Here is a 15653-nt window from a genome sequence, read left to right as displayed (position 1 = left end):
AAAACTGTCTATTCTGGTGCATTTTATGAACGTGTTAACAGTAGTCAGGTGACCTTCACCATCCTTGTTGATCGTGTCTAGATGGGAACCCTAGATTTGCAAAACTTGCAAGATTTCTTTGTCCTTCAACCTCCCCTGTATGCAGACTTTATCTGTCTTTAGATTTTGTCATCTGACTTCTTTTTCTCTTTTTTTTTTGCGTTAAATGACAGTCGCCTCTGCATGAAGCAAAAAAAGACAACATTAGTGTGTCATTCATACGCCATTTGGTGAGAGCACATGGTTGAACAGGCGACCAGTTAAGGCACAGTGACGCTATTTTCCACCTTCCCTTCGTGTGGAGTTCAACTTTGGTAAACTTTGACAGGAGAAGCCGCAGCCTCGACCAACAGCAAAGAAGGGAGTGTGGTTGACTGTGTGCGTTCGCCATGGCAGGCAATGGTCAGAAAACAGTTGCTTTTTTCTTTTTCAGAGCAGGATCACAGTGTTAGCTGCCACACAGTGTGGCTAACATCAGCAGTTTTAGCACTTGTAACATGCTCTCCCTGCAGGTTAACGTTCACATGCCTGTGCTGAATCACTCACGTCCGTAATTCCCTAATTGTGACAATGCCTTGATTCAGAAAGTTTTTAACTAACATCTTCTGTACAAGAACCTCTCTTGCTGAAACCATCGGCCGTGTCTGCACCTTTATATGCCGCACAGTCATTATTCTGCCCAGGATTTTGCTTGGATTAATTAGAAACATCACTCCTTACCTGTTCCTGTGTTCACTTTTGTTGCTGTCATGGGAAATGTAGCAGGATGGTCCCTTCTTAGATGGCCTCCTCCTCCGAAGGCCCAGGTATCATTAAGGAGTGTATGTAGGACGTGTGCGGTGGGATTTTGTCTGCTTTTAGTACATCAGGTGATTTGTGGTCACCTGCAGGTGTCTTGCCTGTCTTAACACTTTGGTGCTTCATTTAATTTCTAGTTCTGAAAAGAGATCAGTTGTGTAACAAATGTTTTCTTGTCTGTCTTCTTGCATCTATGTCACAATGTTCTTTTGTCAATAGTCTGTAAAAGATTCTTGGTGTCATCTGTGATTTTGTTCAGTCAAGTCAGCTAATTTAAGTGAGACTGTCACAGTGCTTCCCTTCAGGTACTGTCCACCACTGCTGTGTTCAGGTAAATGAGAGTTGCTACAGCAAACTGAAAACATCCCGAACCTGGACTAACCGTAAGGCAAGCTGTGACAAAGCCTTAAATCCAGTGCTCACTCTCCTGTAAGCTCTGTTTAGGTCTCCACCAACTCCTCAGGGAAATATGTGGCTCTTTAGCAGCTAAATTCTAGCCTGGTATCACCAATTCTCAAAAGCAAATTAGTCTGGAACCCAGTTTGTTTTCGAATATCGTCCCACGTTCTCTGCAGAGAAACACTAAAAGACTCTCCTGTTTAATGTATATGTCTACTTATTGATTGACGTAATTGATGGCCTGACGATGGCTGGTTGGAAAATTTTAACATATCGCCCAACCCTATTCGGCACCATGCTGGTTTTGATCGTTTTAATAGGCTCATTTCATTAACAATAACTCCTCTCAACACGTAGCTCTCCTGCTGCTATGAAAACTGACTCATGGGTGGAAAAAAACAGTATGTGATTTGATTTTTGAGAGATTTTATTAAACTGCTGATGAAGAAAGTTAACAGATGAGACACAATCTGTTCAGGTAGAGAGAAACAGTGAGACGTATGTGTGTGAGGTAACAGACATGCAGCTGTTTCAGAGTGTGGAGGAAGAAGAAGAAGTGAAATGGTTAAATAAAATAACAACCAACTACAAATTGGGTAATGTCGTGAAATGGGCCGTGAAACGGGCTATAACGTAATGTTATGATTGAGGGCAATTGTTCCTGCCACAGTACATCTATTAAAAGTGTTTTTTTTGCCAGTGACAGGCTCAGATTGTTATTCTAAGTGTCTGACAACTTTATGGAAAGGATCCCTACAGAGGTAGATCTTATTTTGTTAGAGTAAGATACATTTTGTTTAAACTAAAACAGCTGTTATATAATTCTCCTCAAAGCGACCAGACTCCATTGACAGAGGCAGTAACTTTTCCCCACAGATAATCGCAAAACGCACTTCATTCAAACTCAACAGAAACTAAATAAACTCACCAAAACCATCTCGGTTAGTCTTGTGTGTTCCAACAACCACCAACTCAAAAGAAAAAAGAACTCAATTCACCGAGTTAGGTGTGAAAATATTCTGACTTAAGGTTAAGGTTACTTCATTCAGAAATTTGTCTCATACAAAGGTAAAAATGCTGCATCATGCCAGACAGCAGGAGCTCTCCCCCATCTTGCTAGCAGTGCAGCGCCATCTAAAATGTTGTCCCCCGCTGCCTCTCTGATGCCTGACCTCCCTCTTGCAGCCATGTTGGTTGTTTCGCATGAAAACTTCCCCAGGTGCGAATGTCCCAACCAGATTAAAGTTGGCTGGAAAGCGTCGGAGGCCAGACGCATGAGCTCGCAGATTCGTCTGGTTCCCAGGCTAGCTAAAAGCTCCGCTAAGTTTACCAGCTAGTCATAAACAGCTGCCTGTTTTAGCTAAAACAAGGTGTTTTACATAACACATAGTCACATTGAATTGAATTAGCTTTCAATTTCAGTAATCAAAATCAAGGGCAAAATCTAGTATAAAAGTATTTTTTTCTCTTCACTCCTGTCTACATCAGGCGCATATCCAAAGAAAAAAAACACTACAAAGACAACACAGCATTGCTTACTAGCGGTTATATCACACTTGTTACCATGTAGAGCGTTGGTTTCCAGCCGAGGGTCTGGGCCCCCTTAGAGAAGCACCAGAAATCACAGGAAGTCCCCAGACTTAAACTAAACTAAAATTGCAGGGGGAAAAAAAAGTGTCGATTGAGTCGTGATTTTGAAATCAATGGTCATGTCCAATCTTGGATTTGGAGAATCGTAACACCATCAATAAAAAAATATAGAGTCGTATATGTTTCAAGTTCTCTGCCATCAAACTAGCGGCCTCATTCATCATCACAGTATTCTTATAACTGACTCAAAATATCCCTCCTGGCATCATCATGTTCTCGCTCATGACAGAAAAGAAAAATGTAGGATCTTTTCTTTCTTAACTGTGCCTCTCACTACATAGTTCAATAATGCTGCTACGTATATATCTAGAGGAGAGAGTGGGTTCGACAAAATCCCAGAATTCGTCGTCACTATATGTGTATCTATTTCACGCCCCAGGTGGACTGGTCGCACGTTCACATCCGTTGACCCACATTCCACGCCACGGCACCGAGAAAGGAGCACATTAATCAGCGCAGGTAGTAGGTTAGTGTGTCAACAGCATGACTCAAATGCACCAGAAGACAACATCCTCTTGGAATTTCAGTTTATTATGTTTTAATGGTACACAAGGAGCCCACAACGGTATGTAAAGTATTACTGCAGAGGCCACAACGTAACTATGGTTACAGGCATTTTTCACAGACATTGTGACAACAGCAGGAGTGAGGTGACTCCTCCTGCTCTTGCTTTGCCCTCCTGTCCTGATACGCACACGTAATGACTAATTCAGTCTCACAGTTCGGAGACGCAATTGTCATTTCCAATCGATGACTGTGTTTGTGGCCACAGTCTTGAGAGCTCTGTTGGCTGGTGATTCTACAACCAAGCAGCCCTGTGAGAGGAGTTTTATTCCTTCCACTGTCAAATTTGGTGATCCCCTGACTTTTTATTTAGGTTGACATTTGCCGTTCTGCAGCGTCTCAACAACACTTGGATGGATTGTAGTGAAATTTTGGAAGAGACCTTCATTTTTCATGGCAACATCCACAATGTTCCTGTCTGCTTATTCTTTGAAAGTGTTTGATTTGATTATCTTGTGATGATGCTTGTGTTTACTTGTGTTTAGCTTAGCATAACGAAACAGCTAGCATGGCTCTGTCAACCTCTCTAAAAAGTGGCCCAGCAGCACCTCTTACAGTTGCACCTTATATCTCATTTGTTTAATATGCGCACAAACAGAAATTTAAACCCAACAGATTTTACAGCGTATTGCAGTAACTATTTCTTGTGACATAAGAAATTAGTTTCCTAGTTTCTGCACCCAGTCTTTATCCTGAGCTATGCTAGTCATCTCCTGGCTTCAGTCTTACATTTAAGAAGTAGTATATCTAAAACAGTTTGTTTGCATGATGGTGCCTCGAAGAACGTTGTCAAATGGCAAGATTTAATCCTTATTATTATGGCTGCACGATATGGTAAAAAATAAATCATATGGTGATTATTTTGACTCAAATTGTGATATTGTGAAATTAGGTTTTGCATCACAATTGTCATTTTTACTGACAAAGAAACTATGATGTGATATTCATTGGAATATGTTCCAAACATGAGATTTTTAGCCCAAAGCATCTGCAGAACTACAATATTATTATTAATATTATACTACTGTTTTTCACAATTTTCCTCTTTCAAAAAATTGGTATCTGCAGCTTGGATATTATACATATTGAGAGGTCAATAATATTGTGATTGATTGTGCATCCCTACATACTCTCTGTGACTCTTGTGATATAAAAGGGTTCTCAGTAGAATCCCCTCGATGGGTTCTAGCTAAACCTCTAGCTCAACCGTTAGAAGGTTGAAAGGTCCTGGATAAAACCCTCAGACAGAACCTCTTGAAGGGGGTTATGGGTGATACCTTTCACAGATGGTGAAACCTTTAGAAGGGTTTCTAAAAGGAACCAAAAAGGATTGTCCTATGGGGACAACCTGGAGAACCCGTTATGGTTCTCGCACTGTATTTCTCAAAGTGAAATCACACTGCACAGAAACAGGCAGTGATAATAAAAAAGGAAAAGAAAAATGTGTGAAAATTTGTCATAAACTGAGAGAAATGCAGGAGAATTGTGCTCACGGGAGGATGCGGGGAGAAGTTAATGAAAAACAGGAGACACCGGAGAAAATCCAGTTGGCAAGTGTGCGCTCTGACCTTGCGAACACATCAGGGTTCATTTTAAATGAACCAAGCAGGGTAGGTCTGAATGCAGCCTCAGTATGCGGGTGCTTGGCTTGAGAGCTGGTTCAAGTTCAGCCCGGACCTGACGTGGAGTGTGGACAGGTAACTTTAGAGGTGACAGTTCACCTCCTGGGCTCTTGAGTAAGGCACCAAAACTCCAAACTGCATCTGTCCCCTCAGTTGTTTATGGGTCCGGTGTGTGCATGTCTGTATTTTGGCACTGTGTGTGTGTGTGCGCGCGTGTGTGTAAACTGCACAATGGAATGAAAACATTTAATTTCCCCCTTGAGGATTAATAAATAATAAAGTAATTCTTTGTTTTGATCTTCAGAGTTCGAGGCGAAGGCTCTCCGTCCTGCTCCATCCGTCTCTTTCCCCTCCTGATTTATGATGTATTTTCCGTGGGTTTTCTCTGGTCTGTCTTCTCGGGGCCTTGAGCAATGAGCTGGTCATGAATATTTCGGGCTGGACAGCTCGCTCACGTGTTTGGAGCACACACTCGCTCTCGTGCGTCTCGTGTTGCTGCCTCCGAGCCTATCCCTGAGAATGGATTGCCAGGGTGCCAGTACAACACAAAACTGCTGAAATATTTAAACATCAGATCATTACGCCGTTTGCCATGTAATTACACATGCTCATTTCATATTCGCCTCAATGTGAGCGTACGTGCGCCTGCATGAACAGGGGTAGATTTGCAATGTGTGTGGGTGTATGTATAAGCAAGTATGTGTTTACACACCCGTCTGTGCTCTCACACACCATATGAATGTGTATATGCTGCAGTCGGTGTGTGTGTGTGTTCCCATTTATGCCGTGTTTGTGCGAGGCTGTGTGTGTTTTTGTGATTGTCCATAATGCCTGTTTGTGTGTGTGTGTTCACAGCTGCTGTTTCTTGGACATGGTCCTGGAACACCCTCATTCGTTCTCCCCTCCCTGCAGATCAATACAAATACAGTGAAAATTTAATGCATTATGTTGAGCGTATTGCTGCGGTGTCAGAAAACAGTCAAAGAGAACAATGGCGGCGCTGACTGCTGTACGGCCAGTCATGTTACATAACACGCTTACCTTGTTCCTTTGTAGGTTTAAAGAAAGATTAATACGAAATAGATTTTCTGATGATTATTTGCAGAATATTCAAAAAGCTGGACAGTAAAAGTTTAACATTTAAGCTGTGACCTATAGAGCTGCAGCTAATGACTGTTTTGATAATCAATTAGTCAGTGATTATTGAACCAATTACTCAGTGGCTCTTATTTACCTTCATTGGCTTCCTGTGCGTTTTAGAATTGATTTTGAGATTTTACTGATCACTTTTAAAGCCCGTCTTGGTCTGGCCCCAGGCTACACAGCCGAAATGTTGCCCCCATATGAGCCAGTACGCAGCCTTAGATCCTCCAGCGGGGTCCCCTGGAGGGGCCCTCCTGGACGGACCCTCCTGGAGGGGCCCTCCTGCAGTTGTTCCAAAGTCGAGGCTCGAATCAAAAGGTGGCCGTACTCTCTCCATCAGAGCCCCTCGACTTTGAAAGATAAGGTTTGCAGAATCAGTAACATCTTTAAAATCTTTAATTTTTATAGACCTGCTTTTATGTGATGTTGTCGTTTAAACCATTTTAATCTTTCTTTATGCTTTTATTCCTTTTATTTGTGTTTATTTATATTGACATTATGTAATGTCATCTTATTATTTGTTCCATCTTTATTTATAATGAAAATACAACATCATGTGATGCCTCTGCATTCCTATCCCTTTATTTCTTTTTGACATATTTCTTATTTTTCTCACTTCTGTGTCTTGTGTCTCATTTTCACAGTCTTTTAGTGCCCACTTCAATTTCAGATTCTGTCTGCTTTTAAAAGGTGCTCTATACATAAAGTAATGATTATTATTACCACCAGTCAGCTTTTAAATTTAGCTGGAGGTTGTTTAAGGCATGTGCTAACTAACAATAAAGAAAATTAAGATGACTGACTGCTGATTAGATTGTTTACTGAAAATATTTCGAAGAAAACATTTATATCACCCTCTTTATAGTTGGGCATTTCTTATTTCATCATTTTATTTCTGCTTAATTTGAAACATTATTGCTGTTTAGTCACAAACTACTTAAATCAGCTCACCTCCCTCTTCTTTCTCCCCACACACACACTCCCCTGTTACTGCACACACACACACACACACACACTGTGGCTCGCCCCGCCCTGCCTCTGTTTCTCTCTCCCTATACAGTCTGTGTCTGATCTGTTGACTTTCTTCATCAGCACACATTACATTTCTTGAGGTCAGCTGCATTTAGCATCTTTTTGATGCTTGAACTTTATGTTAAATGTGATAAAGGGGCTGATGTCGCTGAGAGCTGCGTCCTGACCGTCAGTCTGTGCTGCTCGCCAGTAGGGCTGGAATGATACACTTATCTCTTGATTCTTAAGTATTTGTGATTCTACATGTGTTGTTTATTGCAATTTTTACTTGCTTTTAGAGACTATTTATCATGATACCTGTGGCTGTTACAGTGTGTCACGTGACTGATAAATCACCATGGATACCAAGTATACGAAACAACATTAGTAGTATCTTTGTTGAGAAAATTACTAATTCACCGGATTCGTCAAAAATACATCTATAAATGGTTTCTCTAGTTGCTAATTGTCGTGTCTCCCAAAGTCGTGAAATAACAACGTGGATTCACAGAAATGTCCCCCAGACAGTGACGTAATAAGAAAATAAGAACCTCCAGGAAGAGTCTCTACAGATACAGGGTGCTTTTTCTGCCTCCTCGTCTTGTCTCTCCTCCATCAACCCAGAAGTCGTTTCCCCTCCGCCATGATGAAGGATCTTCCAGCTGCTTAAATGCACCCGGAGGAGACGGGAAGCGAGGAGAGAGGGGGCTTCAGGAGCAGCTCAGAGCGAGGAAACACCGGTGTATCCTATGCCAAATCTATCTATCTGATGTTGATCGGATGGTTTCAGCGACTGTCATCCTGCATCATCAGCACCTACCCAGGGAAATCAAATTCTGACTGACAGAAGTTTATGCAGCATTTTCATGATTCTTGTTGGATGTTTATGTCCTTTGGTGTCACAAAGAGCTCATGAAGAAATAACTGATTATAAGCATTATTAGTATTAGAAATCACCACATGTTCTGAAACGTGACGCAAACGGGTAGACACAGCGTGAAAAGGCATCTGATACAGTGATAATTCAGAGATTATTACTGTGGAATCACTGTCGCACACTTTTTAATGGACTAATCAGAGGAAACACCCGTGGCAAGGTGCTGACTTTGTAGTGTCATGTACAGGATCTACACTTAATAAAATAAAACACAGTTACATGATAAGATGTGATGTAAAGCACTTTCATGTGCCGGCATCTAATGCTATAAGTTAATGTCATTGCAGACAATTGTTGCGTCACACAAAGCAGCAGTTTGTCTTTTTTTTTTTTTTTTTTCACAATAAAATCAACACATATTTTTACACAGCTGTGTGTGTCTTATTGTGCAGATAACAATAATGTAAGTAAATAATAGTCTAAGTAAACGAATAACACTGATCTGTAGCCGATATAAATGATAAATTATTAAATAATGATTAAAATCAACGTCAGGAAGAGTGCTACTAATAATCACCAATTTTAAACACTTAACACGTCTAATAAAATGCTGTCAAGTGTTCTTAAATAAACATTTCTGTGGACATTTGTCCCAGTCAGTCTGACAGTTGATACAGCTGTTATCAGCTCGTCGTCAATAACTGTCATCGCTTCAGACTGACGCTAAAAGGAACCGAGGATTTTTCATTTCTGAGTTTCGGCTCCTCTGTCCTCGCGTCTCTTCCTCGCATCCCTCTTTCATGTCCTCTCTGGGTGAGGCTAAGACGCAAGGAGAGGAAGCAAGTGGAGGAGACGAGGAGATCAACTTACACCACCACACACTTCTTGTGGGCCATAGGTCATGATTGAGAGGGATTTATTATATCCTTTATTAATCCTGTATTGTATGCATTTAAATTTTCTGGTGTTTTGTCCTCATTGTACATGTGTTACACTGCTGTGTTCACATCATGCTCAGTTGCTATGAAGTGATCGGATGTCTGCCAAGAAAACAGTCACAATCACAGTTTAACACCATCCCCGCAATCTCGCACCACAACGCAAGGCAACATGGATTCATGCTGCTGACACGAAATTCCTGGCCTGCTACCACCAGCATGTGAGCACAGAAACTGTGCTTAATCAGAGCAGACAAGGTTTTCTCACTCCTCTCTCCACTGGTTTTGATGAGCACGTGTCCACCGGAGCCTCATCGTCTTGTCCTCAGCGAACAGGAATGTAATTGGCCTCACTCTGCTGCTGTAGAGCGGCAGTTTGTTTCAAGGTTCAACAAGTCGTGCGAGTCTTTGAGCTTTCATTTGATCAGCAGCCTTGTGTTTAATAGGAAGGCTTATTAGGTGACAGCAGGACTTAATGTCATCGCTGGTTTAATAGTGACTCTCGGTAAACCTTTATTAAAAGAAATTCTGAAATACCTTTTTACTTATCATCAAAGATTAAAGAAACATGTTGAAATATTTGCTTTTCTGCCAATGCTGCAGCCACGGTGTCCTTTGAAGTCTCTATTCTGGACCGGAATAACTGTTTTTGTTTGCCTGTTTCACGTTAATGAGTTCAATTTAATGCTGAATGATCACTGAATGACTAAGTGCCTGTTTATGTGTCGTAAGAAATCATTAACAATCTTTTAAAATGAGTAGATGTTCAGTATTGTCAGTTGACAGTGTCGCACACGTCTGGCGTTTCTGCAGTGTTCCTGCAGCCTGCCTGAGCCTCCTCAAGTCTGGGTAGGAGGGAGATTTAATAGGATTTCAGCCTATTTTAAAATGAGTACAGCAGTCCAAATAGCTAGACTGTATATGAAATAGTTGAAATCCTATTTAATATACAGTCTTTGGATCAAGCAAGTTGTTTCCCTCCGCCCCTCCTCCTCCTCAGACTCTTGGTTATATTTTCATTATCCTCCAGCTTGTTGCTTGTTTGCTACCACTTATTTTCGACTGATGATTTCTCTTTTTCAGACTTCCTCATCTCTTTTTAGAACCTGCTTGAACCCGTCTGACCTCTTTTAAACCGATCATCTCTTGTTTATGGTGGTGATTATGTCTCTACCAACTTTGGACACCGTGTGCGAGAACCCCAGGAGGGCAGTGTCCCCGAACATGAAGCCACCTCATCAGACACCAACAATCAAATTACATTCATAGATGCTTAGATTACCCTCCTTTGGCCATCCTAATTAAGGAATCAGTTGTAGAGAAGCAGACGATCCTGATGACCCCTGTCTAAATGGTTTTATATTTTGAGGTGCAGCGACCTGATTTTCTGTTTGAAAGAGCTGGCTGTTAGCACGCAGCACTCACTTTCATCTCTTTGTCTTATTCTTAACAATAATTTCAAAGTCACAGTGAGGCTTTTGTTAAGACCTTATTGTGTGTTTTTCTGTCTCAGACACCTGTAGCTTCTTACCTTTTCCTTCTCACCTCTTCAGGAGATCCAGCAGCAGCAGCAGCAGCAGTCAGTTAAGGAGCCCTACGGACTCAATCTGGCTGAATTTCCTGCAGAGGACGACATGCTCATTTACGAAAGGTGATGCACCCACCATGCATGCATACATGCATTGTTTGATATCACAGTTAATGCGCATATTTTAAAATGTTTGGAGACAAAGTGTAGGGCTTTTACAATCTTAACAAGTTAAGACATTGACTTGTCAAGCAGGGCAGGTTACATGTTGAGAAAGATAATAACATCTGTAATAGCATATGCTCATTGGCCACTTTACTACGTACACTTGTGAAATATAATGTAATCCAAGACAACAACATTAACCATAAATTTGACCTTAACTATGATAATAATGTTCGGTTTAGATTGACACTGTCAGAGAGGATACATTAAAATATACTTTTATTATTGAGGTCAGAGTTTGCAGGGATGATGAGATGGAGTAATATTGTGTTCTAATAATGACAATAAATTTATTTTCTTAGTTCCCATAAAGATGGCATCAAAACGTTGTGGTCAGTAGTCATAAGAAACAGGATACTACAGCCATGCTACCAGCTCTGTGAGCTAACATGCTCACAGTGACGATGCTGACAAGCTGATACACAGCTGTATAACTGATGATGATGGGAATGACTTCAGTTTTGTAGTCTTCAGTTGTAACCTGGCATCACTAGACTGATTGACAAATGAAGCCCTGCCCTCCTTGGTTACTGTTGCTGCCTGTCAAGCTTTCCATTCTTGCAGCTTGCAGCACAGATGCAGTTTACAGTAATAACGGTGGCAGATTTGACATCAGAATTGACTGTAATTGTTGAAACACGAGGTCTTTATTTCCACAGAGAGGTAAACAGAAGCAGCTTCTCATTTCTAGCTGATGACTGTGGATTTTGTCGTCTAAAATGAGGACCCTCGCTAACAGATTGATGTGTAGTTGGCTAATGTAAGCTAATGCTAATACTTCAACTGACTCCTTGAGTCAGCTGAGAAATCTGTCTCCAGCTGACTTTTTAAAGTTACCATCTGACACATTTTAAAAGGAGAACCCTGTGAAAGTGTATTAAATATGTGAAGTCACATAGGGGCTTGGCAAAGGCTTATTCTGGTATCTCCCAGTTTATTTTTGATTTACACGGGGCGTTATCAACGGGCACAATTCAATAGGCCTACAACCAATTAGAGCAATAAAAGTTCAACAAAAAGAAACTGGTGGTCTTAACCTTTCTCAAATTACAGCTCAAAAGTACACTAAAGTGTGTTTCTGAAAACATTTGAAGCTGGAAATAGAAAATGCAGTAAAAGAATCTCCATTCATCTTTGATCAGCGCTGCCTAGTTTGACAGTTTGATCTGCGGTTCATCAGCCTGGGGAGTTGCTTTGGAAACTTGTGAGTTTTCTAATCTGGAACAGTGACGCTCCTCTATCAATCATCATATCAAACCCACCCTGTATCAAATAAATCGTTGCCAGAGTTGATGGAAATCTGTCCGAACGTGGGCAGTGGCCACACGAACCTGCCGGAGCAAATGAAGCATGAGCTCGCAGATTCGTCCGGTTCCCGGGCCTCAGAAAGTATTGGGCAAATGGGAACTTGGAACTGATGATGGCACTAAAAAGTCAAATTATTGTCAAAGTGATTACAATTCCTCCTGATGGGGACAGGGACATCTGCACCGAATATCATGGTAATCCATCCAGTAGTTGTTGCTGAGATCCACACCACAGTTCAATGCATTAAAGTGTTTTATATGGGCTGCATAATACATAACAGAATAAATGATGGATGGATGCCATAAGACAGAGAAAATTCTGGGTGCATTTTGTTGTGTCTCGTACCGACCAACTTGAGCTGGCCTCTGTTTGTTTGTTTGGCCTTCAGCTCTCAGTGTTCTGTATGTCTAACGTGTTTTTTTTTTGGTGCCACATTGAAGCAAATGCCAGCAAATTGAAGATCTCCGGTCTTATTTTCTGCCTCCGCCCCTTCAACTAGTCCTGAGGAAGTCTTTTTTTTTTTTTTTGATTGGTATGGACAATGCATCCGGCGCCCAAGACAGAGGGGGGAGTAACAAGCAGTGAGTGTCAGCAGCCCCCTCAGGGTGATCAGGGTCATTTATAAAAGGGGCATTGTCAACTCTGCCCCGCTGTGTGCATCACACTCCTGACCTCACTGCTCTTTGTCCACCTCTCACTTCCTTCACCGCTGAGTTTGGTTTTTTTTTTATTTTGTCTGTCCTTTCTGTTTCATTGTGTCCTCTCTCCCCGTTTCCTCTCAGCCCTGTTGATGAGCTGCGGTGAATAGCCTTCGTCAGGCTCTGAAACTGAACACAACTATCTGTTCTTTGGCTGCGAACTGCACGTTTGATACAGTGTGATGCTTTTGATGGAGCTTTAATAGCTTTTTTTTTTCTCCTCACACTCGGCTGTCCTAAACCGACTGAGAAAAACTGGCCCAGCGTCTTATTTCAGTAGTCAGCGTACACTCTGTCACACTGTCTTTGAAGCAATAACTAACCATTCGTAAATTAACAAGTGCAGTTTATATCTCAGCAGATGTTCATAATTTCATTAAGTGTGGTGTATCACAAAAGCATAATTCTCTGGTCTAGGGCTGAGCAATTAATCAAGATTTTAACAAAATCGCAATATGATCTACTGCAGTTTTCACATTGCAGGAGGTGCAATGATTGTTAAAAAACAAATTTTTGTTTGTAAAATGACTGTCATGCTGCAGAGATGTGCTGGCCTACAGACTTAAGATGTCTTCATAGGGCTGCAACTAATGACAATTTTCATTATCAATTACTCTGTAACTGTTTGGTCCTTAAAATGTCAGAAAATGTTGATCGGTGTTCCCCAAAGTCCAAGATGACGTCCTCGAATGGCTCGTTTTGTCCACAACTCAAAGATATTCAGTTTACTGTCAGAGAGGAGTGGAGAAACCAGAAAATATTCACATCTGAGGAGCTGAAATCAGAGAATTTAGACAGTTTTCTTCGAAAAAAAAGATCCAAACTGATTAATTGATTATCAAAATAGTTGCAGAGTAATTTGATAGTTGACAACTAATCAATTAATCAACAACTCATTGCTGTTCTACATCGTTTGCTACAGACGGCTGCAAAAATCAGACTTTTATTATGTTTTTAAAAGAAAGTGAGAATAATGATGTAAAAATTATCATTTACTCTAATACTGAAAATCGTATTACAATTGCACTATCGTTAAAAATGAATCACAATTAGATATTTTTTTCAGAATTGTTCATCCCTACTGTGGACCATTCATTTGAAATTGGACTACATGAAGCAAAAAGAGTAACATGTTTGATATTAAGCAACATTTATATTCACTATACAGCTAACAACCCAAGATCGCATAGTTATCTACACTCTAAAGGTGCTAACTAGAACCATAAAGGTTTCTTTGGCTTGTCACCAAAGGAGAACCCTTTTTGGTTCGTGGTAGAACCTTTTATAAGGGTTCGACATGGAATGCTGTCATAGGCCTTTTTCACCAACAAAGAACTGCTCCTGTTCTGGTTCAAACACCATAATATGAACCGTTCTGAGCATTTCCACTATAAAATAACCTGGTTCAGAACCTAAATGGTTGGTTTCCAGCTGGAACCAGAAAAGGTGGGCGTGTCATCTTCTGCAGGTTGCTGTGCTTCCTGCAGCGTCCTCTGTTGATGACATCCTTGGTTACAGTGGTTCCACTAAACACTGGTGGAAATGCAGGCAGATTCACCAGATAGCACCAAGGTTTCAAGAACCTGAGCTAATTTGGTGAAAAGGGGTCCTCAGAGAGTTCTGCTTGGAACCAGACATTATGAGTTACAGCTAGAACCATCTCCGAAAGGTTTCACAAACTCTTGTAGGGGGGTTTCAGAACCAGAGAATAGGGCTGCATGATTTGGCTGACTGCCTGTAGGTAATACACTGACTATAAATAAGTACCTCATACTGTACAACCCCACCTCAAAAATCCTGGACTATCCCTTTAACTTTGATTGTAATGAAGTCCTGTGAAGGAATGCATGCTGAGATGTAAAAAAAAAAAAAAAAAGATTAATTTGTCATATTTGTATTTTTGTATTTCTGACTTTGATGGCAGGTGACGGGACCAAACTTTAAAAAAAAGGAATCCAAATTGTAATGAAGAATGTTGTTCATATCCTCCTACTGTAGTGGCACATAATGAGAGTGAAACGGCATTCATTATTGAGGCTGGATGTTGGAATGGCTCCAAAGATGTTAGCTGCAGCCAGAGCTCCGCTAATCAATGCATTAATATTAAAAATCATAAGCAAGAGCCAGAGGGGAACTCTCAACTATTGCATATTATTGTGTCTTTGCAAGAGAAAAATAACCTGTGGGGAAATTTGAGATTTGGCGATGATGTGCTCTGAGCATTAGAGATTTCAACAGACGTGTTTAGCTCATCTCTGAGTATTTATGTGGGAAAAAAAAGACAATGTGAAACTAAAATTAAGGAGCCATTAGAGATTAATTACATGGTTACCCAATTACCTTTTGTTAGTGGCTCTTCACATGATGAAGCTGGAAGGAGACAGACATATGTGTTCAGTATGTGCATATACTGTAGAGTTTGTGCATATTTCGCAGTCGTTTTTCATTTTGTGTGGTTTTTTTTCGTCTGCAGGTTTGCACATCTGGGCGAGAGCCAGCACAGGGTGGAAAGAACTGAACACATAAACTTGGCCAACATCATCTGCTTGTAAGTAAAACATGTGACACATTAACCCAAACACACGCAGAAAAAGACAAAAAAAAACATGTGCCCAAACTCAGTAATCCTCAGTCACATGTAATGTTAAGCATTATATTGTACTGTTGGTTTGTAGTTATAATCCAACCCTTTTAAATACCACTCAGTGTTTCCAGTAGCCTTGGGACAAGTGAACGCAGTTGCTTGCACTAAGTGGTCTCCAGGGAGGCTTCTAGCTGTGTGCTGGTAAATCTTCATCTCTTATAACCAAACACTCTTTCTTTACCTCTCCTCATCCCTGCTATTTTCCCGTC

The 15653-nt window shown here is 40.9% G+C and overlaps 1 protein-coding gene across 2 annotated transcripts in view; it reads left to right on the top strand.

The window, feature by feature from the left end:
• Positions 1-15653, top strand: part of fig4a (FIG4 phosphoinositide 5-phosphatase a) — a 75742-nt gene that overhangs the window by 51381 nt on the left and 8708 nt on the right. Inside the window, exons 21-22 of one of the 2 annotated variants that reach the window (XM_084737407.1) lie at positions 10595-10692; positions 15274-15348. In XM_084737407.1, the coding sequence (XP_084593533.1) occupies positions 10595-10692; positions 15274-15348 (173 nt within the window). Of the gene's footprint in view, positions 1-7850; positions 8263-10594; positions 10693-15273; positions 15349-15653 lie in introns of those variants that run through there. The other variant, XM_084737408.1, reaches the window with a different exon arrangement.

Source organism: Lutjanus erythropterus, chromosome 15 (genome assembly GCF_056507025.1).
Source record: "Lutjanus erythropterus isolate fLutEry1 chromosome 15, fLutEry1.hap2, whole genome shotgun sequence".
NCBI classification, from domain to species: Eukaryota; Metazoa; Chordata; class Actinopteri; order Lutjaniformes; family Lutjanidae; genus Lutjanus; species Lutjanus erythropterus.
Note: the sequence above shows the minus strand (reverse complement) of the source record. Positions and strands in the feature narration are given on the sequence as shown.